This window comes from Glossina fuscipes, unplaced genomic scaffold (genome assembly GCF_014805625.2).
Source record: "Glossina fuscipes isolate IAEA_lab_2018 unplaced genomic scaffold, Yale_Gfus_2 2, whole genome shotgun sequence".
Classification (NCBI taxonomy): Eukaryota; Metazoa; Arthropoda; class Insecta; order Diptera; family Glossinidae; genus Glossina; species Glossina fuscipes.
Genome location: NW_023998416.1, coordinates 5118945 through 5142425, shown reverse-complemented (window position 1 = coordinate 5142425; position 23481 = coordinate 5118945). Strand labels below are relative to the sequence as shown.

The following is a 23481-nucleotide window of genomic DNA, read 5'->3' as shown; positions in this document are numbered from 1 at the left end:
CAGTCACACAATCATACAATCGCTTAAATTTTATATATTTATTCATTAAAAGTTTGTCCACAACATACCATAACGCACGCGATTTCACACAAACCTATTTTAAATTTTCTTATATAGTTTTGCTCATTTAAACTCGAAAATGTTGATGATTTTAATACTAAAACACTCATACAACGGAGCAGATTGTTTATTTTAATTGTATTCGTTAATAATATTTCATGCGAATGCATACACAGCAATCATCATCACTCATCAGTTACATAACAGACGTCTTCTTCTTGCAAAAACTACATGTTCATATACAATAAAAAAAAATAATAAAAAAATAAAAAAAATTAGATAAAACTGTCTTAACTAGTCCAGGTTGTTGTTGTTGTTGTTGTTTAGCTGTTAGTATCATAGCGATAAAAAATACTTAATTATTAATTGCGTTAAAGTATATCAGTTTATTCGTTGCAGTATGTTTTTTATGTATTACTTAACGATCTTCTCAGTGATATCTTTGTTTTATATTTTCCAAAATATCTTTTCGTTTTTTTTTTTTGTCTTTTTTTTTTTTTTTGTTTTTGATTTTCTGTTAAGTCATTTGGTCCGTTATTGTGTTTATTCTTAAATAAAAAGTTAAACCTTTTATTACTTACTACCAGCATGTCGAACTTGTAATTCATTCTGTCGGTCCTGTCTATCTGTATGCATAATAGATTCATGCAGGCACATAGTTTTTTTGGTTTTTTTTAATTTTTTTTTTTCCTTTGTTGCATTAAAACGCAGTCACACAATTTGTTTTTCATTTCATTGATTAATCGAAACACACTTGGAATGGATAGACAACATCCGCGCGCCATTCAGCAGCACTCTCAATACATTTAGATTCATTTGCTCATTTGCATTTAAATTTGACAACAACACACGTCATACTTGCTTTTCTTTATATTATTTGTGATAAATGATTTATTTAAATGTAAGTTTCCTTAGGGGGGCTCGCTCATCATATCATTCACTCTTCAAGAAATTTGACAAAAACTATATTTATTATTAAAGTAAAACATCAAGCAGTTCACAATCACACACAGACACCTGCAAAGATTAAGAAAATTTTTTAATATAAGTTTAAGAGAGCGAAAGCAAAAAAAAAAAAAAATATCTTAGACTTTTTTTAGACCAAGGATAGGAAAAAAAAAGAGTCTTAGGGAAACTTACACTCACAAATATACTGCCTTCGTTTAATTGATTGAAATTGATGGTGGTGGTTGTTTTGTCCATCTCTGGTGATATGGAAGGACTAGACGTAGAAGAATGCACATCTTCTTCAAGTGCAGCATAAGTTATTATTCGCTTTCGACGTTATACCACTATTTTCTATTGCTGTTGTTGCTGTTGTTTGTTAATTACTTAAAGCTATCCTTTCAAATATAATTTTATTTTTATAGAAAAGCAAACAAATCATTTCGCACACATATCCTGATGTTACCACATAAATTTTCATAAATCAATCATACAAATTAATGATAAATGAACTTACCAACTATACACACACACTCTTAGAAAAAAAAAAAAAAAAAAAAAAAAGATGTGTTTAGAAAATAATAAAATAAAAATGAAAAGCAAGAAAACAATTTTAATGTTCTCTCCTTTCGTTCGTCTTGCATCAATATAATCAATAGGGTAAACGATACAACTTTTTGGGGAGAAAGCAAAAGCATCGAAATATCTTCCCTATTAATCCGCAAAATTTCGCAAAATTTTCGCATTTTGGAAAATTTTTTAAGGAAATCGTAAAACTTAATTGTACGCCCAAAATATTTTTCTAGGTGATGAGGAATAAGTATTTAAGTTTTTGAAACCGTGTTATATGAAAACTGCCTTACAGTAACCGCAAATTTTGTACCATGTAATATCGAAACCGTATTTTACAAGTACCATGTTATATAAGGGACGTCTGTAACCAATTCAAGTTTTTGTATTTTTACTTTGAAGAATAGCACAAAGCAAGAAAATGATATTCGATCGGTGGCTTAATTTTCCACTTAAACGTTTAACTTTAACTTAAACCAAAAAAAAAAAAAAAAAAAAAAACTCGAAGACAATGAAATCAATCTCGCTACTCTATAATGTTGCCTGCGTGTTCACTTATTTTTTTTCCCCATTTTTGTACACGCTTACAATTATTCTATTTCATGAGTAATAGGCAAAAGAAAGCAAGTTAAATAATAGCTTATAACAGGTTGTAGGCGTGCCCTCTAATTGATTTTGGCCATTTTCAATAGTAAACGTGCGTTCAGAAACTTCTAATTTTGCAATCAGGGGAATGATAGCCATACAAGAGGAGATAGGTGGCGACACGCCTTCATCGATTCAGAACTTGATGCATTTTTAATACCAAACTGCATTCAGCAACTTCTACGGACAGACAGGCTGACAAGTCTAAATTGATTCCAGTATTAGTATAGAGTTTGTGAAACTCCTTCCCGGATGTTACAAACGTTTTCAGCAGCATTATTCGGTAAAAGATATAAAATCTAAATAAAAATATTAGCTTGATGCCACAACAAGAAGGCTAAAAATGTATCGACAATTTTTATGAGATACGGACTGAATTCATAATAAGAGAACAATGGAAATATTAAATAGAGATGGACGAGATGAAAAATTTAATTACACACCTTTTTCTTAAAAACGGATATTTATTTAAATGATGTTAAAGACATAAAGCGAAAATTCCCGAGAAAACACATGATATGCTAATTCAGCATAGATTGTACAGATTATATTCATATAAATTAAATTTGCGATCTCTTGCATAGATACATGTAAAAAAAAATTGTTTTTTTTTTTTTGTAAATAATAAAAGAAAAAATGTGAAAAATTCATGAAATTGCAAAGAGTGTTTAGAGTGTGGTGATGCAGGTAAGTAGTTTATTGAAAAAAGTTTTTTTTTATTCACTCAAGTATCACTAAAGAAAAGATTTTAAACGGTTATATTTTGTAATGCTCTAATTGTTCGATTTTTAACATTATTTTTAGATAATTTTTGTTTTTCTATATTTTTTTATTATTATTTTTTCTATTACGTTATTTTTGTTTGGTTTTAGTACAGTTCGGTTAAGTCGCGTGAGTTCAGTATGTGTATGTAGAAAAGAACAAAATTGGAAAAATTTGTAAGTCCTACATATGTTTGTGTGTTATGTTATAAAATATCTAAATACACTTAAACGAAAGTCTTTCTGTAAACAAAAAAAAAAAAAAAAAAAAAATTTATTTTAGCAAAAGAAAAATATGCTGCTGCAAGATTTACGACGACCAGTTGGTGGTATAGTAATGGGGGAATTTTATATATATCGCTAATGCCATTCATGTAGATCAGCGCCTACTTTGATAGTTTCTTTCAAAATAGGAAGCAGCATTGCTTAAATATATATAGATGTATGCATGTATAGACAGAAAAATACCCATGTTTCGGATTTTTTAAGGCATTTTTAAGAAAAATAAAACTGTACACGATTTTTTTTTTTCAGCAGCCAACCTTCGTTCGGCTGAGTGGAATTATTTGTAATGTCAGCAAGAAGCTACATATGTGCACTTCCAAGACTTGTTTAACAAATTAATAAATAATTGTTCTATAAATGTTTTAATCGATCTATCATATCTACGAGGATGAGTGTGTTTATCTATTTAACAAAAAAAAAAACAAAAAAACAAAAAAAAAAAGCCGGACAGACTTGAAACTGGAAAATTAAAACATTAAAACATTAGAGTCTACACACTTCTCACAAGCTGTGAAAGCTCCAACAGCGACTCAATTAAGTCTAATAACATTTGCAGCAGCTTAGTATTTACAGTGCATTCTATTTAAAGTGTATTTTAACTAACCACTTAAGTATTTATAAGTTTTAACAATGATGATAATGATGATTATTTCTATTAATTTTTTTACTTTTTTGGTTTTTTTTTTTTTTTTTTTTTTTTTTTTTTTTTATAAAAAAATTGTGGGCCTAAAAAAAAAAAAAAAAAAATTATAGTAATGACTTTTTATAATGTAGTTTTATACATTAATTACGGCATGGATTGTACAAAGAATGATCACCAAAACGTTGTATTTACAATGTGCACGTTATAGCTGTGCTCCAAATCTATTTAAGTTAAAAATTCTTCTTTTCGAATATTATCGCATTCTTTGAACAACATTTAGCGAATAGTCCTAGAACGAATATCGTCTCTTTGTTTATTTAGGATCATTTTCCTATAGTTAAAAGGAACAAGACAGTTGCCTGCTGACAGTAGCAAATAATTTAAATATTTTTAAAAAAATTTATTATTATTAAAAGAAAATTTTGCTAAGAACTTGAAAAAAAAAAAACGTTCTCTTTAAGAGATATATGCGATGTGCCTTTAACTAAAGGACATTTATCTATCGGTTCTAAAAATTTCATTTCTGACTGAGAAAGATCTCAACTTTTTTTCCGCATGCCAATGCTTTAATTAAATTGTGTTTGAAAAGCAAAACTTGAACCTTTTCTTTTTCAATAGGAAGGAGGAGTAAAAAGAATTCGAAATCAAGTGCTGAATCGATCAAAACGTTTACTTCTAAATAATATAATAATAACTTTTCTATTTATCCGTGGACTGTCATCCCTTGAAGTCTCTGTACAATGATTTGAGATGATGATGATGATGAGACACGGCATTAGCAAAGTTACATTTTGGGAGAAACGTCAGGAATGGCTTATGATGCGAGTATTTGCATATAATTTTTAATATATGTAATTATTATACATATGGCATTCTATTAAATAATGTAAGTATAATTTTTCACTTACATTGTCCATTACCTTTGAATTTCTCTTAGCGAATTATGTCATCTCAAATCAAGTCGCCTATCAAGATCAATCCCACACATAACATGAATACTGTAGTCATATATCTGATCCTTATTTGCGTTAAAAGTTATCAATGAGAATCTATGCGAAGTTTTCCGTTTTTCTTTAGAACTATGTTAGTTTAACTTTAACGAGTCCTTGAAATCCCTGAGATTAACAAACTGACGTAGTGACAGACCTGGATAGATTGACTGATCATCAACGAGTATACCTTAAAAGGTCTCGGAACAGTATTGATATACACCCATTCATTGTTTGGTAGCATATTCAGGCACAAAAAAATGCGTTCGAAATAAAGAGAAATAAAAACAAGTAAGAAAACTGTATGCGGCCCCGGCAAAATCTTTTGCACCCATCACCGGTGTCTACTATCTAAGTCCACTTATTTGGTATCCAATTGAAAAAAGTGACCAAAAATTTATTTACTTTATCAGGTCTTTGAAGCTTATTTCTGTGCATTGCAAAGGTTTTGAAAAAAAGAAAAAAAAAAAAAAATTAAATTATGACACGCTATAAAACTGAGCAGGCGTAGCCGACTTTTTCGATTTTTGTTCAGTATTGCCCACAGTCAAATTTTTGCACACTTATCTGCTTTAATTTATGAGTAGTGGGCAAAAACAAAAAAAGCAGGGTTGTCCTCTCTTTGTGTGGTAGTGTAGGCGTATCGAATCCGAACTGCGTGCAAGGACTTCTCTGCAAGAACTGGCTCTGCTAAATTTAAAGTCTTGAGGAATGGCTACAACACACTTTACACAAACGGATAAGCATATCACCGAACAGACGGACATGCGTAAATCTCATCAATTGAGAATTTTGTGTTGATCAAGAATATTTATAACATTTAAGGGCTCCGAAGCTTTCTTTTGCGCGTTACAAACGCTTCCACATAACGGATATACGTCTCATTCTCCGTTGATGGGCACAAAAAAGAGCGTGTTTTTTGAAAATTACGAACTTACTATGAGACCGATTGGCACGACCTTTATCAAATATCAGAATGAGGTCTTCTATAGCTGTTAGATACATTACTGAGAAAAAGTTGGTCAGAAATCTTATTGCATATGAATTTATGATTATAGGAAGCCGTGTTTTTTTTTTTAAAGTAACTGCAAAAGCGAAGCAATTTAGATAATTACTGGTTTGATTTGGAAATTTTCAAAAGAAGAGGAATTCACCACTAATGTTACTAATAGATAACGTTGGGACGGCCGAAATCTACTCGATCCGTTGATAACGCGTTTTATATATATGTCATTTTCTTTTCCTTTGTCTACGATTTGATAAAACGGAAATGTGAAAATTTTTGAATTTGGAAACAATAATAAGAAAAAAAAAAGGTGTGTGAAAATTTAAATAAAAATTTTGGTTTGTTAGTGAGACTTAATATTAATAAATAATAACAAAAAACATATATATAGTTGTTCTAGTTTTGTTTTTCTAAGTTACAACAAAATTCGTGTAAAAAATGTCTTAAATGTAGTAAGAAATGTATAAAAATTCCGTTTAGTTTTGTTGGTATATTTGGTTTTTTTTTTCTTTTTCTTTTTACGTTAACCTTAATAAATTCTAAATTTGTACGAACGTTAAGTCGTCGTTAAGTCATTTGTTTCACTTTTTTTCATTTTTTTTTTTTTTCTTTTAATACGTATTGTAGTTGAGTTTTAGTTTAGTTTTTGTCATGTTTCAATTTTTTTTTGTTTTTATATTAATTTATTATTATTTTTAATTTCTGGTTACATTTGGCGAATTTCAAATCCGTTTAAAATCCTTTGTTTCTCGGCTAATTCTCTGATTTTTTTCTTTTTTTTGTTTCGTTTTTTTTTTTTTTTTTTTATAAAAAATTTTTTTTTTTTTTTTTATCTTCACTTAAAGTACTAGAGAATTATGTTAACTTACAATTAATATCACACAAGCACGCACGCGCGCATATTTTAAGTCTTCTCAATCACAAAAATTTATGCTTAAATAATGATGTCAGGGAAACAATTAACGAAAGAGAACGGAAAATAGAAACGGACAAAAATGATAATGGAAAGAACTGATACATTCACACGTTCATTTCTCTGAAAGGATAAAATCCTTAACAATGGAAAAGTTCAGGGAAGAGAAACCCTTACGATGGAATATTAAACATTCGTACGTTAATGAAAAAAATTATCAGGCATATGTATATATATATATATATATATATATATATACACGTACACCTTTAGTAATTAATGGACACTCATAGGCATGCACACATTTTCAATAAAACACACAAAACAATGCACACACGCGCATACATACACACGCTCATGCACACACATACACACATACACACAACTTGCAACATGCATACATACATACATACCTACATACATAAATTTTCTTGCATTCTTTTTATATTCTTAAAAATCTAAAGAAAACACTGTGGCACTCGATTTTGTAAAACGCACACAATTGCATACACAGCCATACATACGAAATGTTTTATATTATATATGTAGATGATAAAATTGTATAATCAGACACACACACATATACACAAGCACACTTCGATTTTTTTCATTCGTCCTTTCATTAAAATACGTTTATTATTATGTCGGGTGTGGCAATTAATAATGGGAATTATTTTTGAAATTTTTTTGAATATTTTTTGTTTTGACATCAGATATCAAATTTTTTATAAGCTTTAAAATTAAAAATTCAAAATTTTGATGTTAAGAAACAATATATGCAAGAGAGAAACCTTTGCACGTTAAACAAAACTTTTGCTTAAAAAATCCGTCTATGGTTAGCTCTTAAAAATGTCCGGATCACGATTTATTCAAATCAATCATTAAAATCAGAAGCAATGCTTTGTTTTAGTTAGAAATTAGGGACCGATTTATGATTCTCTTTATCGAGTAAAGTCGACAGTTGTAGATTATCGACTCGCTGTAACGAGTAGAGTGTGCAGAGAATTGTCGAGAAAGTATGCATTTTTCTAGCTATCGAATGAAAACTCTTTCAAATTACGATTGAGTTTACTCGATATCGAAAACGATAAACCGGCCTCAGATTGTTACGTTTTCTAACAGCAAGTGAATCCGTGAATGCTGGAGAAGTTATTGATACAACTGACAGTAATGCCCTAAAGGGCTCAAATATTTGAATCGTAGTAACTTAAAGACAGAGAGAGAAGAAGTATGCGTTACGCAAAAATGATTAAGGTCTCTTATGTAAATAATATTAATGTCCTTTCTAAATTCAGCAGGGAGAGAACCCGTTAGCCTACATTTCCCCACATTCAAATGAAGAGAGACCGTCTATAGAATTTCTAAAGCAATCTATTACAAAATTAACACATTTACGGAGGTCTTTCTTTACGAAGAAGATATTGACTTAATCTGAGAAAAATGACCCCACTTTCAGTTCGAGGAAAGTAATGATTGAAATTGGTTGAAGGTTTCCATCCATCAAGTTTTTTTATGCTTTTCGCTACGATACTATGATCAATTAAAAGTAAAAAATGAAAACCGTAAAAAGTTTAGGCGGGCCCGTGCTATGTGCATGTATATATCCACAATGAAGTCTAAGTAGCAGACATGGTCCGTTTGTTTTCTCTCGTTGAAAAGCATTAGAGAATAAAGTGTCTCTGAATAGCAAGTGAAAGTGTCAGTTATCGACCCAGCAATAAAACTATTGTTATAAGATATTTCCCTTTGCAATAACGGTAATTAATCTCCTTTTCAAAACTTGATTTGCTTTATTAATGAGGGAAATTGTTCAGCTCATGAACGAAAGTTTAAACCAGATTCGATGTTCGATTCGAACGATTTAAAATTTTGTAATACATACTTAGCCAGCATCATTATATAATCTATGCGCGCTTATATTGAACGTCTAAATGATATCTTCGGGAAATTTAAATAGTAAGAAATTATTAAATGTGATGTTTTTTCAATTATGAAATCCCCATAACTATTTGCCACGCCTATTGATGAATATTTATAAATTTTTAAAGAAACTGTTTTCAAAACTTAAACAGAAAAATAGCAAATGAAAAGGGGGAAAAGTTAATTTTTGTATTTTTTTTTGTTTTTTTGTTTTTTTTTTTTTTTTTTTGCAAGAAGGCCTTTAAAAGTAACGACATGTTTAAACGATTCATTATTGGATTTATGAAATTTACATTAATCTTTTGCATTTTGCAAATAGTTCTTCGACTTTAAAAACCTTTTGCGAAAAATTTAATGCTTTTCTTCTATAAAAATCGTTTAAAAGCACTATTTTTTATAACGGTATGTAAGAAACATAGATGAAAAAAAGAAAAAAGCGAAATGATCACTAACAAAACTAGAAGAAAATGAAATGAATAAAAAAATATGAATTGAATTAACGTTATTACATGATCGACTATATATTTGCAATGATAGATTGTAAAGCGGAGGTCTAGATAGAGAAAAGATAATACAAGATTTGTAAAAAGTAATCAGACGGAATTGTGCAAATGTAAGTTTTTGTTCAGAACAATTACGCTACAAGTTTTAATTTCGTATTAGTTTTATGGCTGCAAATAATTTATGCATTGCTTCATGAATTATTTTGAAATTTTGAATTGTTCTCTTTAATCCAAATAACTAACGATGATAACAGAATATTTAGCCCTTTCTCCAAATGCAATTTTGATTTTGTTATTTTTTTTGTCTTAATAAATGATAAAAGAAAATTAGAAGAAGAATGTCTGCAATGAAAATAAGAAAATGTTTGCAAAATAATAACATTAATTTTGCTTCGGATCATAGTTATGACAAAGTGTCGTTAACTTTTTATAAAACAAAACATTTGCGCTTACCATTTGAATGATTTACAGACGATGGAGAGAAACAAAAATTAGACATGAATTTACTGTGGTATTATTTGATGATCACGCAGCTTTTTAATTTCCTTAGCGGCCCAATGGCAAAGTGATTTTGTGCGACATGTTTTTGAACGCTTTCCTTCAGCTATAAATTGTGTAATGGTTACATCGTCAACGAGCGGCAACACACGTGCACCGAAAGCTGCGCACAAGTCACCAATAAAACCAGCAGCGCTAGCCACCATTGAATCGGAATTATCTCCAGTAAGAGCAATACGTTTGATGAACATAATAATTTCGCCGAGATGAGGCTCCAAATGGTAGACGTCTGGATTGGGAATTTGTTCGACACCTTTTAAACCTTGAATAATGCCAGTATAAGCCTCCAAAACACTTTCGCGCAATTCATGAAAATATTCGAGCATATCAAAATTGCTTGGGTCAACCTAGAAAACATACATAGTCATATACAGTTCATTCAAGATACCAATTTTGACATTACTTCAACTTGAGAGGCTGTATGCAACATTTCCAATACAGCATTTAGATATTTAAGAAATGCACCTCCGATACTAAGAGCCATATCACCGAATGCTGACAGAATTTGTGGTTTTACGCTGCGATGTAAACTGGGTTCGGATAAATTTCCTAAGAGTAAGCCCATAATATCATCACAGTACGGTAACATTAATTGTTTCAAAGCACGACTTATATCTCCAGTAAGACCCACTGCCGCACAGCAAACTTGATATTCTTCATGATTTTTAAGGCCCATGTATAGGAATGGTTTAAAAGCATCCATGTACTTGACAAATTTCATGCCTAATAATTCTACCAAAGTGGAAACAGCCAAAAATGCGTCTTCCTGCACACCGCCCGATTTACCGGAGCTCGAGCTGAACATTGTAAGCAAAGCAGTCATAATGGCATCAGATATTTGCGGAGCGTCTTCCTCACGTACTTTCCGCAAAACGCTCTGCAACGTTGCACACAACAGAGATTGCAAATCGTTAAACTGATGGCGATCACTGTGGCTGACGATATGAGACTCCATCGACAGCACTTGATTAAGACGACGTAGGATTTCCACAGTGGTGCGCTGGACTACTGCATAACAGTCCAAAGGCGAATTTTTAATCATGTCCATTAACGCCTCGTAGGCAGCAGCCCGCAAATTTGCTTGATTGCCGTCATCACGCCTGGTTGTTTCTAGTAACTGATTAATAATATATTCAAAGTATGGTGATAAGCAGTAGGTCTCAGGCGTTTGACCCTGATTAGCTTCGGCGGCATCATAAGCAGCATCCGATAAGCCAATGAATGCCCAGCAAACATTGGCAGCCACTCTAGGTTCTGCTTTAAGACTTTGTATGAAACATTCTAATAACGGTTGCAAAAAGTTCTTATTAATGGCAGCCTCCGGTATAATCTGTTAAATATGAAAAGTTATTATTTAACCCTTACATTCTATGTTCTATTTACATCGCATATGCGGCCAAATGTCCAAGCTGTGGTATCGCGTACCACCACACTTTGATCATACATTAGACGTATCAGGGTAGACATAGCTTGCTCCACTAAAGTTTTTAAAGTGCTCGTTTCTACACCACCCAAGATTGAGCCAAATGTCATAACTGCAGCATCACGGAAATGCCAATTGGGCGACTCAATGTTGTCCTTTATAAATGGAAACACATGTGGAACAATTTCGTCTTCACAACAAGTAGCTAATAGCATAAGGCAAACAGATGCCGCCTTCGAGGGACTCCAGGTATCCTCGTCATCACACTCGTCCTGCTTAGTTAGTTTTTCTATTAACACCGGTGTCAAAAATTGTAGAGCACCACGAGCATAATGTTTCGAAACACGTGTTGGAGCACGTCCAGCGTCAATGGCTTCTTGATTTTCAATAGCTAAATCAATTTCTTCATCGCTAACGTTCGACCAAAATTCAATGCCTTGCAAAGCGATTTGGTCATTGTCCGATTTCATAGCTTCCAGCGTGATTGGGAATAAAGCCTGCGCCATATACGGTTCCATATATTGGTAGTAAAGAGACATAATCTTAACCAAACACTGAAGAGCAGCTACGCAAACTTGGCTATCACTGGACTGAGTGGCTTCACATACGACCTCCATTATATAGTTTCGCTCCACGTCTTTTTCAAAATTAGCACGGGTGAATTCCAGAGAATTTAGAAGAGCAGTGGTAGCAGCCAAACGCACATGGTTACTCGGCTCTTGCTTACGCATGCCATGAATTATTGCCGTAAGTATCTGATTAGATTGATCTTCCAATACCCCATTTGTTATGTCCTGACAAATGTAACCAATAGCTTCTAAGGCTGCCTCGCGATCCATTTCATTGGAGCTCTCGGAGACTACTTTGCTCACCAGTGTTTGTATTAATATACCCCACCCATTATTAGGCAACTCTGTTACTGCCACATAAGCCACGCATTGAGCAGCACACGAAGGCCGAGTGTTTTCTGTGCCTAAAGCTGCTAAAATCTAAATTATAAACTCATAAGTATGGACAAATAAAAACAACACTTTTCGACTGTTTACATTCTTCTTAATATATTCGCGTATGTTTTCGGGAAAACTATGCCATCTTTGTTGATATTGCAATGTGACTGCTTCGTCTTTACTGGTCAAGTGGTTCTTCAATTGCAAGCCAGCAGCCATACGGGCCACCGGGCTGTTAGTTGTATTAACCAATATATCCGACAGAGCTTTAAGGAATTCGGGTAAATTACCTTCAGCCGCCTGCTCGAGAAAATTCTTCGCCGATAGTAATTCATCTTTATCTGCATGAAAATAATAATTATTAATTATTAAGCGTTATTGTATATTCTTATTGAACAGGTATTATTATTAATAAACTAGTAAAATAAATTAAGGTGATGTGCTACAAATAAATATATATATTTATAAGTAAAAGTATTTTGTAAAAAATTCAAAAACTGAAACTGATACCATCCAGATATACAAGCGAAACTGAACAAGCAGAAGCTTAATTTTGCAATCAATTTTAAAGCATTTTGCTAATCAAATTAAAAAAAAATTATAAAATTTTTTATAGAGATATCAAGGGAACTTTATTTATTTAGATAATTATTGAAGCATGTTTTGCAATACTTATATCAATTTTTTTACATTCCGCATACACATACGCAAATTTCATTAGACGCATTTTTCATGTCCACACAATAATCATCCGTAAATATTAATTCGTTATTTTCAAAATACTCGTTGCATGTTTTGTTAGGCTTATCTAAAGTGCATGCATACATATGTCAGAAATAGTCCACGTTCATTTCATAAGGGATACAACTCTGTTTTCTTATAATGTAAAGCAATACAGTAATAACTAAGCTGCCTTGGCGGCCTTAAATATCTACACAAATACAAACACAAATATATAATCAACGTTTCTAGAGTCGAAAAGTATGTAACTAAAAAGTACACATGCATTTACAACCATATTTAGGTATACACAGAAAGATTATTTAATTGAAGCGCCAAAAGAAAGAGGGTTTTTTTTGTTAAGACAAAATTCACTCTTACCTGGTGATACAGTCCTTTCCAAGACTTGTATTAACTGCAAAGTAATAGATTGAGTATTCATATTGAGGTTTCTTACTGTGCCTGATTGATTTATGGAATTGATTGGTGTGATCTGTTTATCAGTTTTCCTCCTATAGTAACAATACAAAGTAATTGTACAATCGTACAATTTTTCAAAAATTCCTTTATTTCTTACCTTCTATAGGCAATGTAAAAAATCTTGAAATATATCAAACTTCACACATTCAATTTTTTCCCTGCGTCAATGATTGATTTTTTTCTCTTTTATTTCTTTCGTTTTACTACGTCTTGTCGTGCTACACGACTTGTCGCTTTTAATTAGTCAGCGTTCTTTTATAGAATTTCTATTTGCTCCAATTCAACTAAAATTTTATGAAACGTTTGATTTTTCTTTTACTTTTACACTTAAAGTGGGCAATCTTTCACCAAATTTATTAAAGTTCTGACCGGTTGCAAATTCTCTTCCACATGGAAGTTTGCGAAAAAACGAATGACACTTTTATATTACGCTCGGAAATTTAACGACTTTGTAATGAAAAAAGATACCAGACTGTTCAACAAGCGCGCGTCAGCGTTTGTTTTTACCGAAATTGTACATAAATTTCATAGGAAAGAAGAAGAGACAACTGTCATGTTGAGCAAGAAATTAGTTTTAAGCGCTAAACACAGTGAGTGCATTTTCATAATTCTTTCATACGAGCGAACGTTAAAATATAATTTGATTGCACGTGCTTATACGTAAATGAATATATAGCTTGCAATTCATTGCTAGAGTAAAAATCATATAAAAACAAAAACATTATAGTAGGTCATACACACCATTAAATACCCTAGATCACATTAATAAATTTATTCATATGGGGACCTTTTAAAATAATACGTTATAAGGGAAATGACTGAAGAAGTAGTCCCTCAGGAACCATCTCAACAAAGTTCAAGCTTGGTTTAAAACGCGTCGGTGTGCCAAATTTTATCAAACTATATCAAAATTTGCAACCTTTGCGTTGAACACATGAAACCAAGACGGACAGACAAGCTAAGATCGATTCAGAAAGTGATTCTAAATTGATTTATCTAATAAAATTTCAGATCTACTATATACCTTTCTTCTACAAGTGATTGATGGTATGAAAAACACTTTATATAACGCAAGTCGCAAACGCATTCATTGTGTTTAGCACTTCACATTTGCTAACGTTTCTACTTTTAAACAAACAATATCTTCCAAATGACATTATGAGGTATAGAAGAGCAAAAGCAATAGAAACTAAGGCTATCAAGTTGAAAAAAACGATAAATCTTCGTTCATTTATTAGGCAGCAGAGGTATTATTGGGTTTCAGAGGGTTGGCAAATTTATCCTGGGAATGAAATTGTTAACAATATTAATTATACTTCTGAAGATGTAAGCATGAATTTCCTTTCTATTGGCGCTGTGTGAGAAGAGAGTACTGTACTCAATTTTCATCGCTCGCTCTTTGTTTTTAGTTTATGCGCTTTCTGCGTTGAAATTTTATTGAATAGGATGTTGTAGAAAACATAAGAAGCAAAATAAGAGAGAAAAAAAGGGTGGCGAAACTACGCAAGAAGAAAAGTACAAAAAGGAGAAGTAAAAAATACATGGTTACATAGTCTTTCCAAAGAACTTATTTCGTACCACATATTTGTGATCAGCACGCTTACTTATTTTATTACAGAAAATGTTCACACAATTTCTATGATTTTTCATTTTAGAAATTTCCATATGTCTTACACTACAAGATTTTTTTTTCATTATCGTTTGTTCTTTAAAATGTGCAATAATTTGAAATAAAGTAAAGTGGACTTGATATCTCAAGTTCTACAAAGAAAATGCAATGAAAGAATGAAATTATAAAAATCGAAATAAAGCTAAATCTTCATTTTTACTTAAATGCCCTGATTCGTTCATATTCACTTGTCTTTTAAAATCAATTAAAATTTAACTCGAGTCGAGTCCAACTCAAATGGATTTAGTTACACCCAGACGAAATTTTGTTTCAAAATCATTTAAGACCCAACTCTAAAGCAGCTTAAATCTCGTCGAACGCATTTGAAATTTATTTCAAAGTCAGTATAATTGAAATTTTTGAAATCGGCCTGTCAAATTCAAAGTGAATCCATTTCATAATAATTTTTGATTAATTCAGACTAGTTTCAAACTCAGTAACATTAATTCAAAATCAATTCAATCCGAACCTGGTGGCGAAATTGAACGATAATTTTTATCATTTTCGTCGATTTTAACGTCCATTAAAAATATTCAGACGGATATACACGCAGCGAATTTTGTGATGAATAGGAATTTGCCTGACCTCTTACTCTTGCATCCTGTTATAAACTCGGTAAAATTATTAAAACCAGTAAATGTAAACGTTACTTACTTGTGCGTCTAGAAATGGACCGTAAAGAATTATTGATAAGGAGAAAATTTTAACAGAGGAATCAAAATATTTTTTAATTAATAGCTTTTCTTTTGTCTTAAATCAAGCATTTATTAAATGTCATGCTTGATATTATGGTTGTAAGTAACTCGGTAATTTCATGCGCATGAACAGCCAAGTTGTAAAAAAGGAAACTAGTATGAATATGAAACCCATTGAGGTAAGCAGTAAGCGATTTAAATTTGTTTTGCCAGGAGCATGAGTTTGATCCATTATAATAAATCCCAGACCTCCAATTGTAAACAAGAAACTGCTGGCCAAGCCCTCCATTATGTATTGTCCATTAACTCGATAAGGCATAAAAGCAACTGGTCGAGAATGTCCGTGTTCGTCAACTGTTGCGCCGACGCTTGGCGGCTCAACGATTACATCGTAAATAATACCTGCAAAATAAAAGCAAAATACAGATATAAATAATACAAGCGCGCAACTTTGTGTATAGATACCTCCAGTTACTAAAAAATATGATAACAAAATGCAGCAGAATATAAAAAAGGAAGAGGGTTTCGCGATTTGTATTCTTAGTTTTATATTTGGCGGATCCAATATATAAAACGGTAAACTATATAAAGTTTGCAACATATTAAGAAGTAAACAGTTCAAATTGTTTTAACCAAAATTTATTTGCACATATGCTAAAAAAGGGTTACCAAGATTCTAGAAGCGAAGATAATAATAAAATGTATAATTTTCTTTAAGCGTAACTTGTAAGTACAAGTAGCCATTCATTGAACACATGTTTTAGGTAACTCTTGTTTTGCCTTTGATTAACTAAGTCAAGAGAGAGAGAGAGAGAGAGTTTTATCGTGCTACCTATAAAGGATATTTTTGTTTTTCTCTCTTAAACTCTTTCACTTACGCTCTAAAGTAACAAAAGTAACAATAAACTTCCAGTATTAAATACTAATTATTAACATTTTTTTTTTTGTATCGATTAACAGCCCTGTGCTCTAGAGTTTATTTATTGTTAATGAAAATGGGCAACTTTTGCCGACGGCAATTTGAATCTGTGCAGAATCGATGGATTCAATAATGTATAGTTATGTAAATTATGCTTGAATGATGATTTGTTTTACGGATAAAATTACGCTGTCAATAAGAAACGCGCATTTGCTTTCATGTTTTGAAAATGCCTTATGTCTAATTCTTTACCTAGATTCAAAGTAGGGTGCCACAAAATCCAATTAACTTATAATCGAGTAAGACTACATGATACTTTGTGATGTCATCGATAACTAGCGATAATAGCATAAATAAATATGTATTAACGCTAGAATTTACTATTTCGTCTTCGTCAGCTGTTTTTGTTTTGAAAGTTTCTTTTTATTTTAAAACAATATCTCTGTACACAATGGAAACGCTTGCAACTGACATAAAAAATATTCCATGTAAGAAGCGTTAAATTTCCTAATAGGACTAATACTATCATTAATGGGATATTTCTCTTCTTTCCTAACAGTGGAAGCGGTTGGTGCTGCTCAGCCCGAAAGATTAGTAAAAAATTTGTCCGATGTTCAAATTTGGTTGCGTTCGGAAGCTTTTTACGACCTCTTGGGTTTTATTAATGGAATTAGCACAGCAGTACAGGGTATAAGCCTAACGGACGCATATTACGTGTCAAAAGTCATGAAAAAATTGTTGGAAATTTTCGAAAGATTGAATCATTTAGTTGATGTAACCCCACCGATAGATCAACCGCAACGCTTTGGTAATAAAGCGTTTAGAGCTTGGTCTCGTAAAATGAATCACGTAAGCGAAAAGTGCTATTAAATGAAAGTAATTTAAAGTAAAGCTCATAGTTCCTATATTTATTTGGTAGGAAATATTTCACGTGTTGCAGAAATGTTTACCGGAAGATAAGTGTAATTATGTTACCGAATTGGGTTTTTACTTATCAGAGTCATTTGGCAATGCGGTGCGTATAGATTACGGAACTGGGCACGAATTGTCCTTCGTTTTCTTTCTATGCGGTCTTTTCAAGTCTGGCATTTTACAAGAGCGGGATAATGTGGCGTGTGCTTTGTCTCTTTTCAATGAATACTTGCTATTTGTACGACGACTTCAAAAAACTTATCGTATGGAACCGGCCGGAAGTCAGGGTGTTTGGTCTTTGGATGACTATCAATTTATACCGTTTATTTGGGGCAGTGCTCAACTTTCATGTAAGAAGACAATCACTATTGTATATTTATATATTTATTTATTTGCATATTTTAAAACGAAAGATAAAAGTCCATTTCCGCCATCTAAATTTCTTGATGAAGAAATCATCACCACCCACAAAAATAATTATATATTTATAAGTTGTATTGACTTTATACAACAGGTACATAAGTATAAATGCATGCTTTGAATTAGAATAATATATAACATATATAAATACTTTTGTTGTCAGGTTAAAACAGGACATTTTGCGGAACATTCATATCAGTTATGGAGCATATCTGCAGTGCCTTCATGGTCGAAAATCAACTTGGGCCTTGTTAAAATGTATCAAAAAGAGGCAAATATAGATTTCATTACGTATTTGCAAGTTTAGATAATACAAAAAATCATTGTTTTTAGCAGATATTGTCCAAATATCCTGTTATTCAACATGTTTATTTTGGAAAATTAATGTCCTTTGACAGTGTTACTCCCGGTACGACTATACGAAGTGCGCGTCTGGGTGTTACACAATTACCTACGACATCAAAAATGTCAGCATTTTCTACAGAACTTGTCGATGCCGATCAATCGCAAGCAACTTTAAGTGACGATACGCCTGCAACAAAAACACGCGTGAGGTTAAATGTTGAAGCCAGCACTTCCACCGAAGGTAGTGCAGAATAGTGAAATGAAGAAGCAACAAATTGGTTTAAGAAACCTACATATATATATATATATATATATATATATATATACAAAATATATATAGATATATATACAAAATATATATAGATATATACAAAATATATATAGATATATATATACATATATATACTTCTTTACGTAGATATAAATTTTTGTTAACAGTAGTTCGTAATAACAGATCAATGTATATTTTGGCTCAAACGAGAAAGAAAGAAAAAGAAACGGGATACGCAGTTCTGTATTCTATATACTGCGTATATATGAGAAGACAGCCATCTCCACGATTGATGTCGAATGACTCTCTTATGATCCGTAGAATATTTGAAAATTAAAAAAAAGCTCTTTATAAGTTTCAGTACATTCATCGGTGTGCATCTAAAAGGATCTCGCCCAAAATTTCGCGGAATAAAGATTCGAATTTTTCAAATTGTATAAAATTTTTGTGTCTTTAAGAAAAAAAAGTTTGAAGATTTAATGAGTTTGAACATTTCTCTTTTTCAAAAGCCTCACACATATTGCAAAGATAAAAATTTTAAAAAACATTTGGAAAATGCGAAAAAATAAAAATTTGTGATGTAACATTTTTAGCGCATTGGCAAAAAAATTGTTGCAAAGCTTTCTAAACGTATGTTTTCGCTTTCAAAATTTATGAATAAAAAACACTTAATGTTTTCATATTGTTTTGTTTTAAAAAATGGTTTAAACGCCAAGTTTATGAACACAAATAAGCGAAAGCTCACCAATTGGCTCAACAAGCATAAACATAATTCAACAAGTGTTTTTTTTACCGTTTATTCAATGCCTAAGAAATGTCTAAAAAGTGTATAGTTCGATCATTGGGCGATAGTTCTTTAGGCGAATTCGCTAATCTGATTGTGTCGACATTAGGCTATGCTAAGTATGCTCCTGATATAGATCTCGATATTGATGTTGTTATGGTTGACATAATCGAATATATGGAACAGGCTGGAGCTACCTCGAATATTTATCAGGATCTGTTGCGTGTGATACTCAGTTCAGACTATCTAGACGCTAATATGCGATTTACGTGTTTGCAGATGTTACTTAATAGTGGAGTCTCATTTTTGATGACTGAAGTTTTTCCGTTTTCGTATTATGAGAAAATTTTGCAAGTGATAGCCGCTCAAGGCACCGGTTTACGAGTGCTCAATTTGAAAGGTGTCTGGATTAAAAATGAGCATATGAATTATATGTTTGAAATTGTTAAGAAATGTCAATATCTTACCAAGCTATATGTACCTTATATTGCCAATGATGATTTGCTTGAAGTGATAAGTAAATACTGCGAACGACTTCAGGTATTGGATATTTCGGGAGAAACAGATATTACCGAAATAGGTATCGATTATCTAAGCAAGGGTATGTGCAGTAATCGTTTGACAGTTATCGATGTTGGCATGCCAGGAGAGGAGAATATCTGCTACTCGGATATAGCATTAATTTTGGAAAATTGCCCTAATGTTGAAACCTTGTCAACGTATTCGTTTGTCGGACCAGCTTTAAAATTCATTTACGATAATATAAATACTGATTTCAAATGTAAGCTTAAGTATTTACATGACACGGGTACAGATGAGGAGACGTTGCAGACGATAGTGAGAACCTGTCCTCATTTGGAATCTCTTTACTTGGATACACCAAAATCTGGCTGTTTACATGTACTTCATTCGCATTTTTTGCGCAAACTGAAAATTTATAAATTTTCATGTGCGGAACTTTTCAAATTATTGGAAAGTATAGGTCAAAACTTAAGTCATTTGACTATGATTAAGGGTAATGGAGAATTAGCGTTGGATCGTTTAGCTTATATATGTCCTCTATTAGTCGATTTGGATTGTTATATGATGGATAGATTGGTTTACACCAGTGGTCAAAAGCGTTTCATTCATCTGGAAGGATTGGAGATGTTAAGTTGTCCGATTACAAACACCTCTCTAAAAGCGCTGATTTGCAGTGTTACGCAACTTAAACGTTTGGCGGTGGATAGCGTTACTTTTAATGATGAAGATATTGTTAGGTAAGTATTATTGGCATACTTAAGGTTAGAATTTGTAGAGAACATTTTGTTTTAAATCCACTACAAAAGATGAGAAATATATATATATATATATACCGTCCTTATTTAGACTGTATTCTACGTGTATTTCATTTTCGATCATTTAGAGCAAAGTTTTCCCATTGTAACAATTTGATATTGTTGGCCAAAATATAGTATTTTTCTCGCTGTGCCATCTTATTAAGATGGGCCTTATATGTGGAGATATCCAAAGACTAGATCTACGTAGTCCAAATTTGGTTAGGTTGATATTTTTTATCATTTTACTCTTATGAAGCAGGTTTCACTATGAATTATTGAAAATGATACCTTTTCACTGTACAAAGATTCGTAGGAATGGTTACAGGAGAGAGAATTTAAAAAAGTTCCTCAGCCAAACCATATTTTTCATACCAATTTAAAATGGCGAAAAATTTTGAAAATTGCAATTTTTCGTAATAAGACGTTATGTGGGGAGTGGTCGAAAAAATGGACCGATGCGAACCATTATCCATAGCAATCTCCCTTGGACCAAAACACATCGATATGCCAAATTTCGTTGAAATATCTCAAAAATTAGTGCCTAGTAGATAGAATATAAGTATACCACACGCATAGACGGACGCACAAGCTTCAGAAAGTCGTTTTCAAATCCTTTTGGATGTTGTATACATCCTCGCAAACTTAACCCCTATAGCTCAAGCGATGTAGAGCATTATGGTATTGATAGATTAACTAATATAATCATAATTTACGCTTTCTTGGTAAATGGGCTAATTGGGAGAGAATGCTGTTTCAAGAGCTAAAGGTGTTGGATATCGGGAGTGCGTGATCTAAATCAATTTTAATATGCGTATTTCTATTTTCTATATTATTTACAGCATATTCATTGAGCATGATTTCAATGATTTGGAGGATATTTGGTTTACTTTAGCGCCAAATTTGACTGTGCAATCCATTGAGGTACGTATTTTTTAATGTTATAAAATTGTTATTGTAAAATTTTCATAAATGAAATTTCTAGATTTTAATGGATAGATGTCCGGAATTGCAAACCGTAGGGCAGTTAAGCGGTTGGGCGTTGACACCTGACGATTTAGCCCTTATACGCGGACTTTTAAAAAGCGGCAACTCAAGCCTTGTACTTACTCCTAACGGTTTTTTCCCTTGATACTTCTTTCCTAACATTATATTGTCCAGACTAATCGTGAATTCATGTGCATGAACACAAAGAAAAAGATGAAAAATAACGGTTTAATCATTTTCTTTTAATTTCAGCGTCTACAGTGAAATCTGTGATTCATCTGAAAAAGCTGATAAATATATTAAAAAATCTTAAAGTCTTAATGTGATTAGCTTTAATGTGTGTGTGTGTGTGTGTAGATATTTCCTTAAGAGAATGTGTTGACAAAAACTTTTTTGTAGTTTTGATTGTAAATACAAGATTATTAAATGAAAATAAGAAAACACTCAGTGATATGGTTAAATAGTTGCAGTCGTTGTGTTTAAGTGCAAATGTATAAGAAATGCCTAGAAGATGCGCAGGTTGTCCTCACTAAGCTAATTAAGTGTACATTTAATTGGCTCTGCTAGGCATGCTCCTGATGTGAAACTCGACGTTGATATTATTCGTCCATTTTTAGTTTAAAAGTGCTATCAATTGCTGATTGAAAGAACCACAAAGACTTTTGCATTGCATAAATAGACAGTGACCTAAGATTTATTACGTAGGGGAATATGACGATTTTCGTGTGATTGATGAGTATTTGAAGCGAGAAATTGAATTTTTGACCAATGAAGACAATCGTTTACTAATAAGTAATGTTTAAATTACTTTGTCGGAAATCACTTCCGTACCCTTCATTAAAACGCTATTTTAAAGGTATTGTAGTTTGCTTGTTGAGTTATGCTGCTTGATATTTTGAAATAATCGTGCCTCAAGAAAACTCCGCTTCAATTTTTGAACTGCGTGTTGAATATGTTTTTGTAGAGTAGACTTTGTTTTTTTGTAGGGATCACTTGTGTTACTAGGGCATATTAAGTTTGTGTGGCTGCATACAACACTCAGAAGAAATTGAGATAGGTCTCCTTTTTATTTTAACGATCGATTCAGAATCACTTTTTGCATCGCCCTAAGCATGTCTGCCCGTCCGCCTGTCTGCGCTCGAAAATGGTTCGGCTCGGACCATTTTTTCGACCACTGCTCATTTGAAAAATCCTTATATGAATAATTGTAGGATTATATAAAATAGAATAGCATAGAGAAGGATGAAGTGCCCGTGGCTCACCATATTTTCAAAATTTCTCCTCTTTATCTTTTCTCGAAGATTTTCTGCCGAGTTTGCCATATTCGTCAAAGATGCAGTCGCCGGTTTACATTTCACATATTGGAAAGTGCCAAAAAAAGTTGCAAGTCTCAACTGTCTGTCGATGAACCCATGTTAACTATTTCTTGTTTGGATATGCTTTTGAATTAACATACACAATTATTAATGTATAAAGAAGCTACAAATCAATAGGTGAGAGTTTACACTGTAATTTCCCAGCATGGATTCATTTGACACAGTAGGACTTTTCGAAGCGCTCGAGGAGGTTCGCGAAGATTCACGTAAAGAATTTTGTTCATGTAATGAAATTTTTCATCCATATTCTGGTAGGCTCAAAGCCTTCTAACTGGCCAATAAAAAATAATTTTTTTTCTGAAAAATACCGACTTTAAGGCAATCATTAGTTTCTTAAATGCCATTTATTATATAAATGTATCAAAAATATAAATTCATCTCCCCTTGTACGTCTCCTGAATAGTTTTATACAATTTTTA

General features: G+C 32.2%; 4 protein-coding genes and 1 long non-coding RNA gene across 7 annotated transcripts in view; 2 read left to right on the top strand and 3 right to left on the bottom strand.

Annotated features, from left to right (window-relative positions):
* Window positions 1-3953, bottom strand: LOC119633702. Its single transcript, XR_005246885.1, has 2 exons — window positions 1201-3953; window positions 1-1077 (listed from the first exon to the last, which is right to left on the bottom strand). It is a non-coding gene; the product is annotated as an uncharacterized LOC119633702 (long non-coding RNA).
* A 4968-nt stretch (window positions 3954-8921) lies between these two features.
* LOC119633252 (importin subunit beta) lies at window positions 8922-13818 on the bottom strand. Its single transcript, XM_038026699.1, has 7 exons — window positions 13466-13818; window positions 13270-13400; window positions 12268-12509; window positions 11182-12210; window positions 10202-11128; window positions 9694-10145; window positions 8922-9582 (listed from the first exon to the last, which is right to left on the bottom strand). Exons 2-6 carry the CDS (start codon window positions 13328-13330, stop codon window positions 9744-9746), a joined length of 2661 nt encoding a protein of 886 aa, XP_037882627.1. The 5' UTR covers window positions 13331-13400; window positions 13466-13818; the 3' UTR covers window positions 8922-9582; window positions 9694-9743.
* Window positions 13819-15764: 1946 nt separating this feature from the next.
* Window positions 15765-23481, bottom strand: part of LOC119632847 (putative oligosaccharyltransferase complex subunit CG9662) — a 15833-nt gene continuing 8116 nt past the window's right edge. Inside the window, exons 1-2 of one of the 2 annotated variants that reach the window (XM_038025978.1) lie at window positions 16198-16395; window positions 15765-16134 (exon numbers count right to left, since the gene is read on the bottom strand). In XM_038025978.1, the coding sequence (XP_037881906.1) occupies window positions 15824-16134; window positions 16198-16333 (447 nt within the window). In that variant the 5' untranslated portion in view covers window positions 16334-16395 and the 3' untranslated portion in view covers window positions 15765-15823. Of the gene's footprint in view, window positions 16135-16197; window positions 16396-23481 lie in introns of those variants that run through there. The other variant, XM_038025979.1, reaches the window with a different exon arrangement.
* On the top strand, window positions 17018-18647 carry LOC119632846 (serine/threonine-protein phosphatase 2A activator). Its single transcript, XM_038025977.1, has 6 exons — window positions 17018-17139; window positions 17211-17500; window positions 17571-17913; window positions 17977-18077; window positions 18147-18254; window positions 18320-18647. The coding sequence occupies exons 1-6, from the start codon at window positions 17103-17105 to the stop codon at window positions 18581-18583; spliced, it is 1143 nt and encodes a 380-aa protein (XP_037881905.1). The 5' UTR covers window positions 17018-17102; the 3' UTR covers window positions 18584-18647.
* LOC119632845 lies at window positions 19238-23475 on the top strand. 2 transcript variants are annotated; one of them, XM_038025976.1, is made up of 4 exons: window positions 19238-20642; window positions 21542-21623; window positions 21685-21801; window positions 21939-23475. In XM_038025976.1, exons 1-4 carry the CDS (start codon window positions 19414-19416, stop codon window positions 21948-21950), a joined length of 1440 nt encoding a protein of 479 aa, XP_037881904.1. In that variant the 5' UTR covers window positions 19238-19413; the 3' UTR covers window positions 21951-23475. The 2 variants fall into 2 exon arrangements, with proteins under 2 accessions (XP_037881904.1, XP_037881903.1); XM_038025975.1 differs by having other exon boundaries at window positions 21685-23475.

Excerpts from the sequence above, each read along its gene's own strand:
- LOC119633252 (XM_038026699.1), bottom strand. The coding sequence starts at position 13,330 with ATGAATACTCAATCTATTACTTTGCAGTTAATACAAGTCTTGGAAAGG. Across the intron at positions 11,129-11,181 it reads CATTTGGCCGCATATGCGAT|ATTATACCGGAGGCTGCCAT; the intron begins GTAAATAGAACA and ends CATATTTAACAG. Across the intron at positions 10,146-10,201 it reads ATACAGCCTCTCAAGTTGAA|GTTGACCCAAGCAATTTTGA; the intron begins GTAATGTCAAAA and ends TATGTTTTCTAG.
- LOC119632846 (XM_038025977.1), top strand. The coding sequence starts at position 17,103 with ATGGAAACGCTTGCAACTGACATAAAAAATATTCCAT. Across the intron at positions 17,140-17,210 it reads TGACATAAAAAATATTCCAT|TGGAAGCGGTTGGTGCTGCT; the intron begins GTAAGAAGCGTT and ends CTTTCCTAACAG. Across the intron at positions 18,078-18,146 it reads GTATTGACTTTATACAACAG|GTTAAAACAGGACATTTTGC; the intron begins GTACATAAGTAT and ends TTTTGTTGTCAG.
- LOC119632845 (XM_038025975.1), top strand. The coding sequence starts at position 19,414 with ATGTCTAAAAAGTGTATAGTTCGATCATTGGGCGATAGTTCTTTAGGC. Across the intron at positions 20,643-21,541 it reads AATGATGAAGATATTGTTAG|CATATTCATTGAGCATGATT; the intron begins GTAAGTATTATT and ends TATTATTTACAG. Across the intron at positions 21,624-21,684 it reads TGACTGTGCAATCCATTGAG|ATTTTAATGGATAGATGTCC; the intron begins GTACGTATTTTT and ends TGAAATTTCTAG.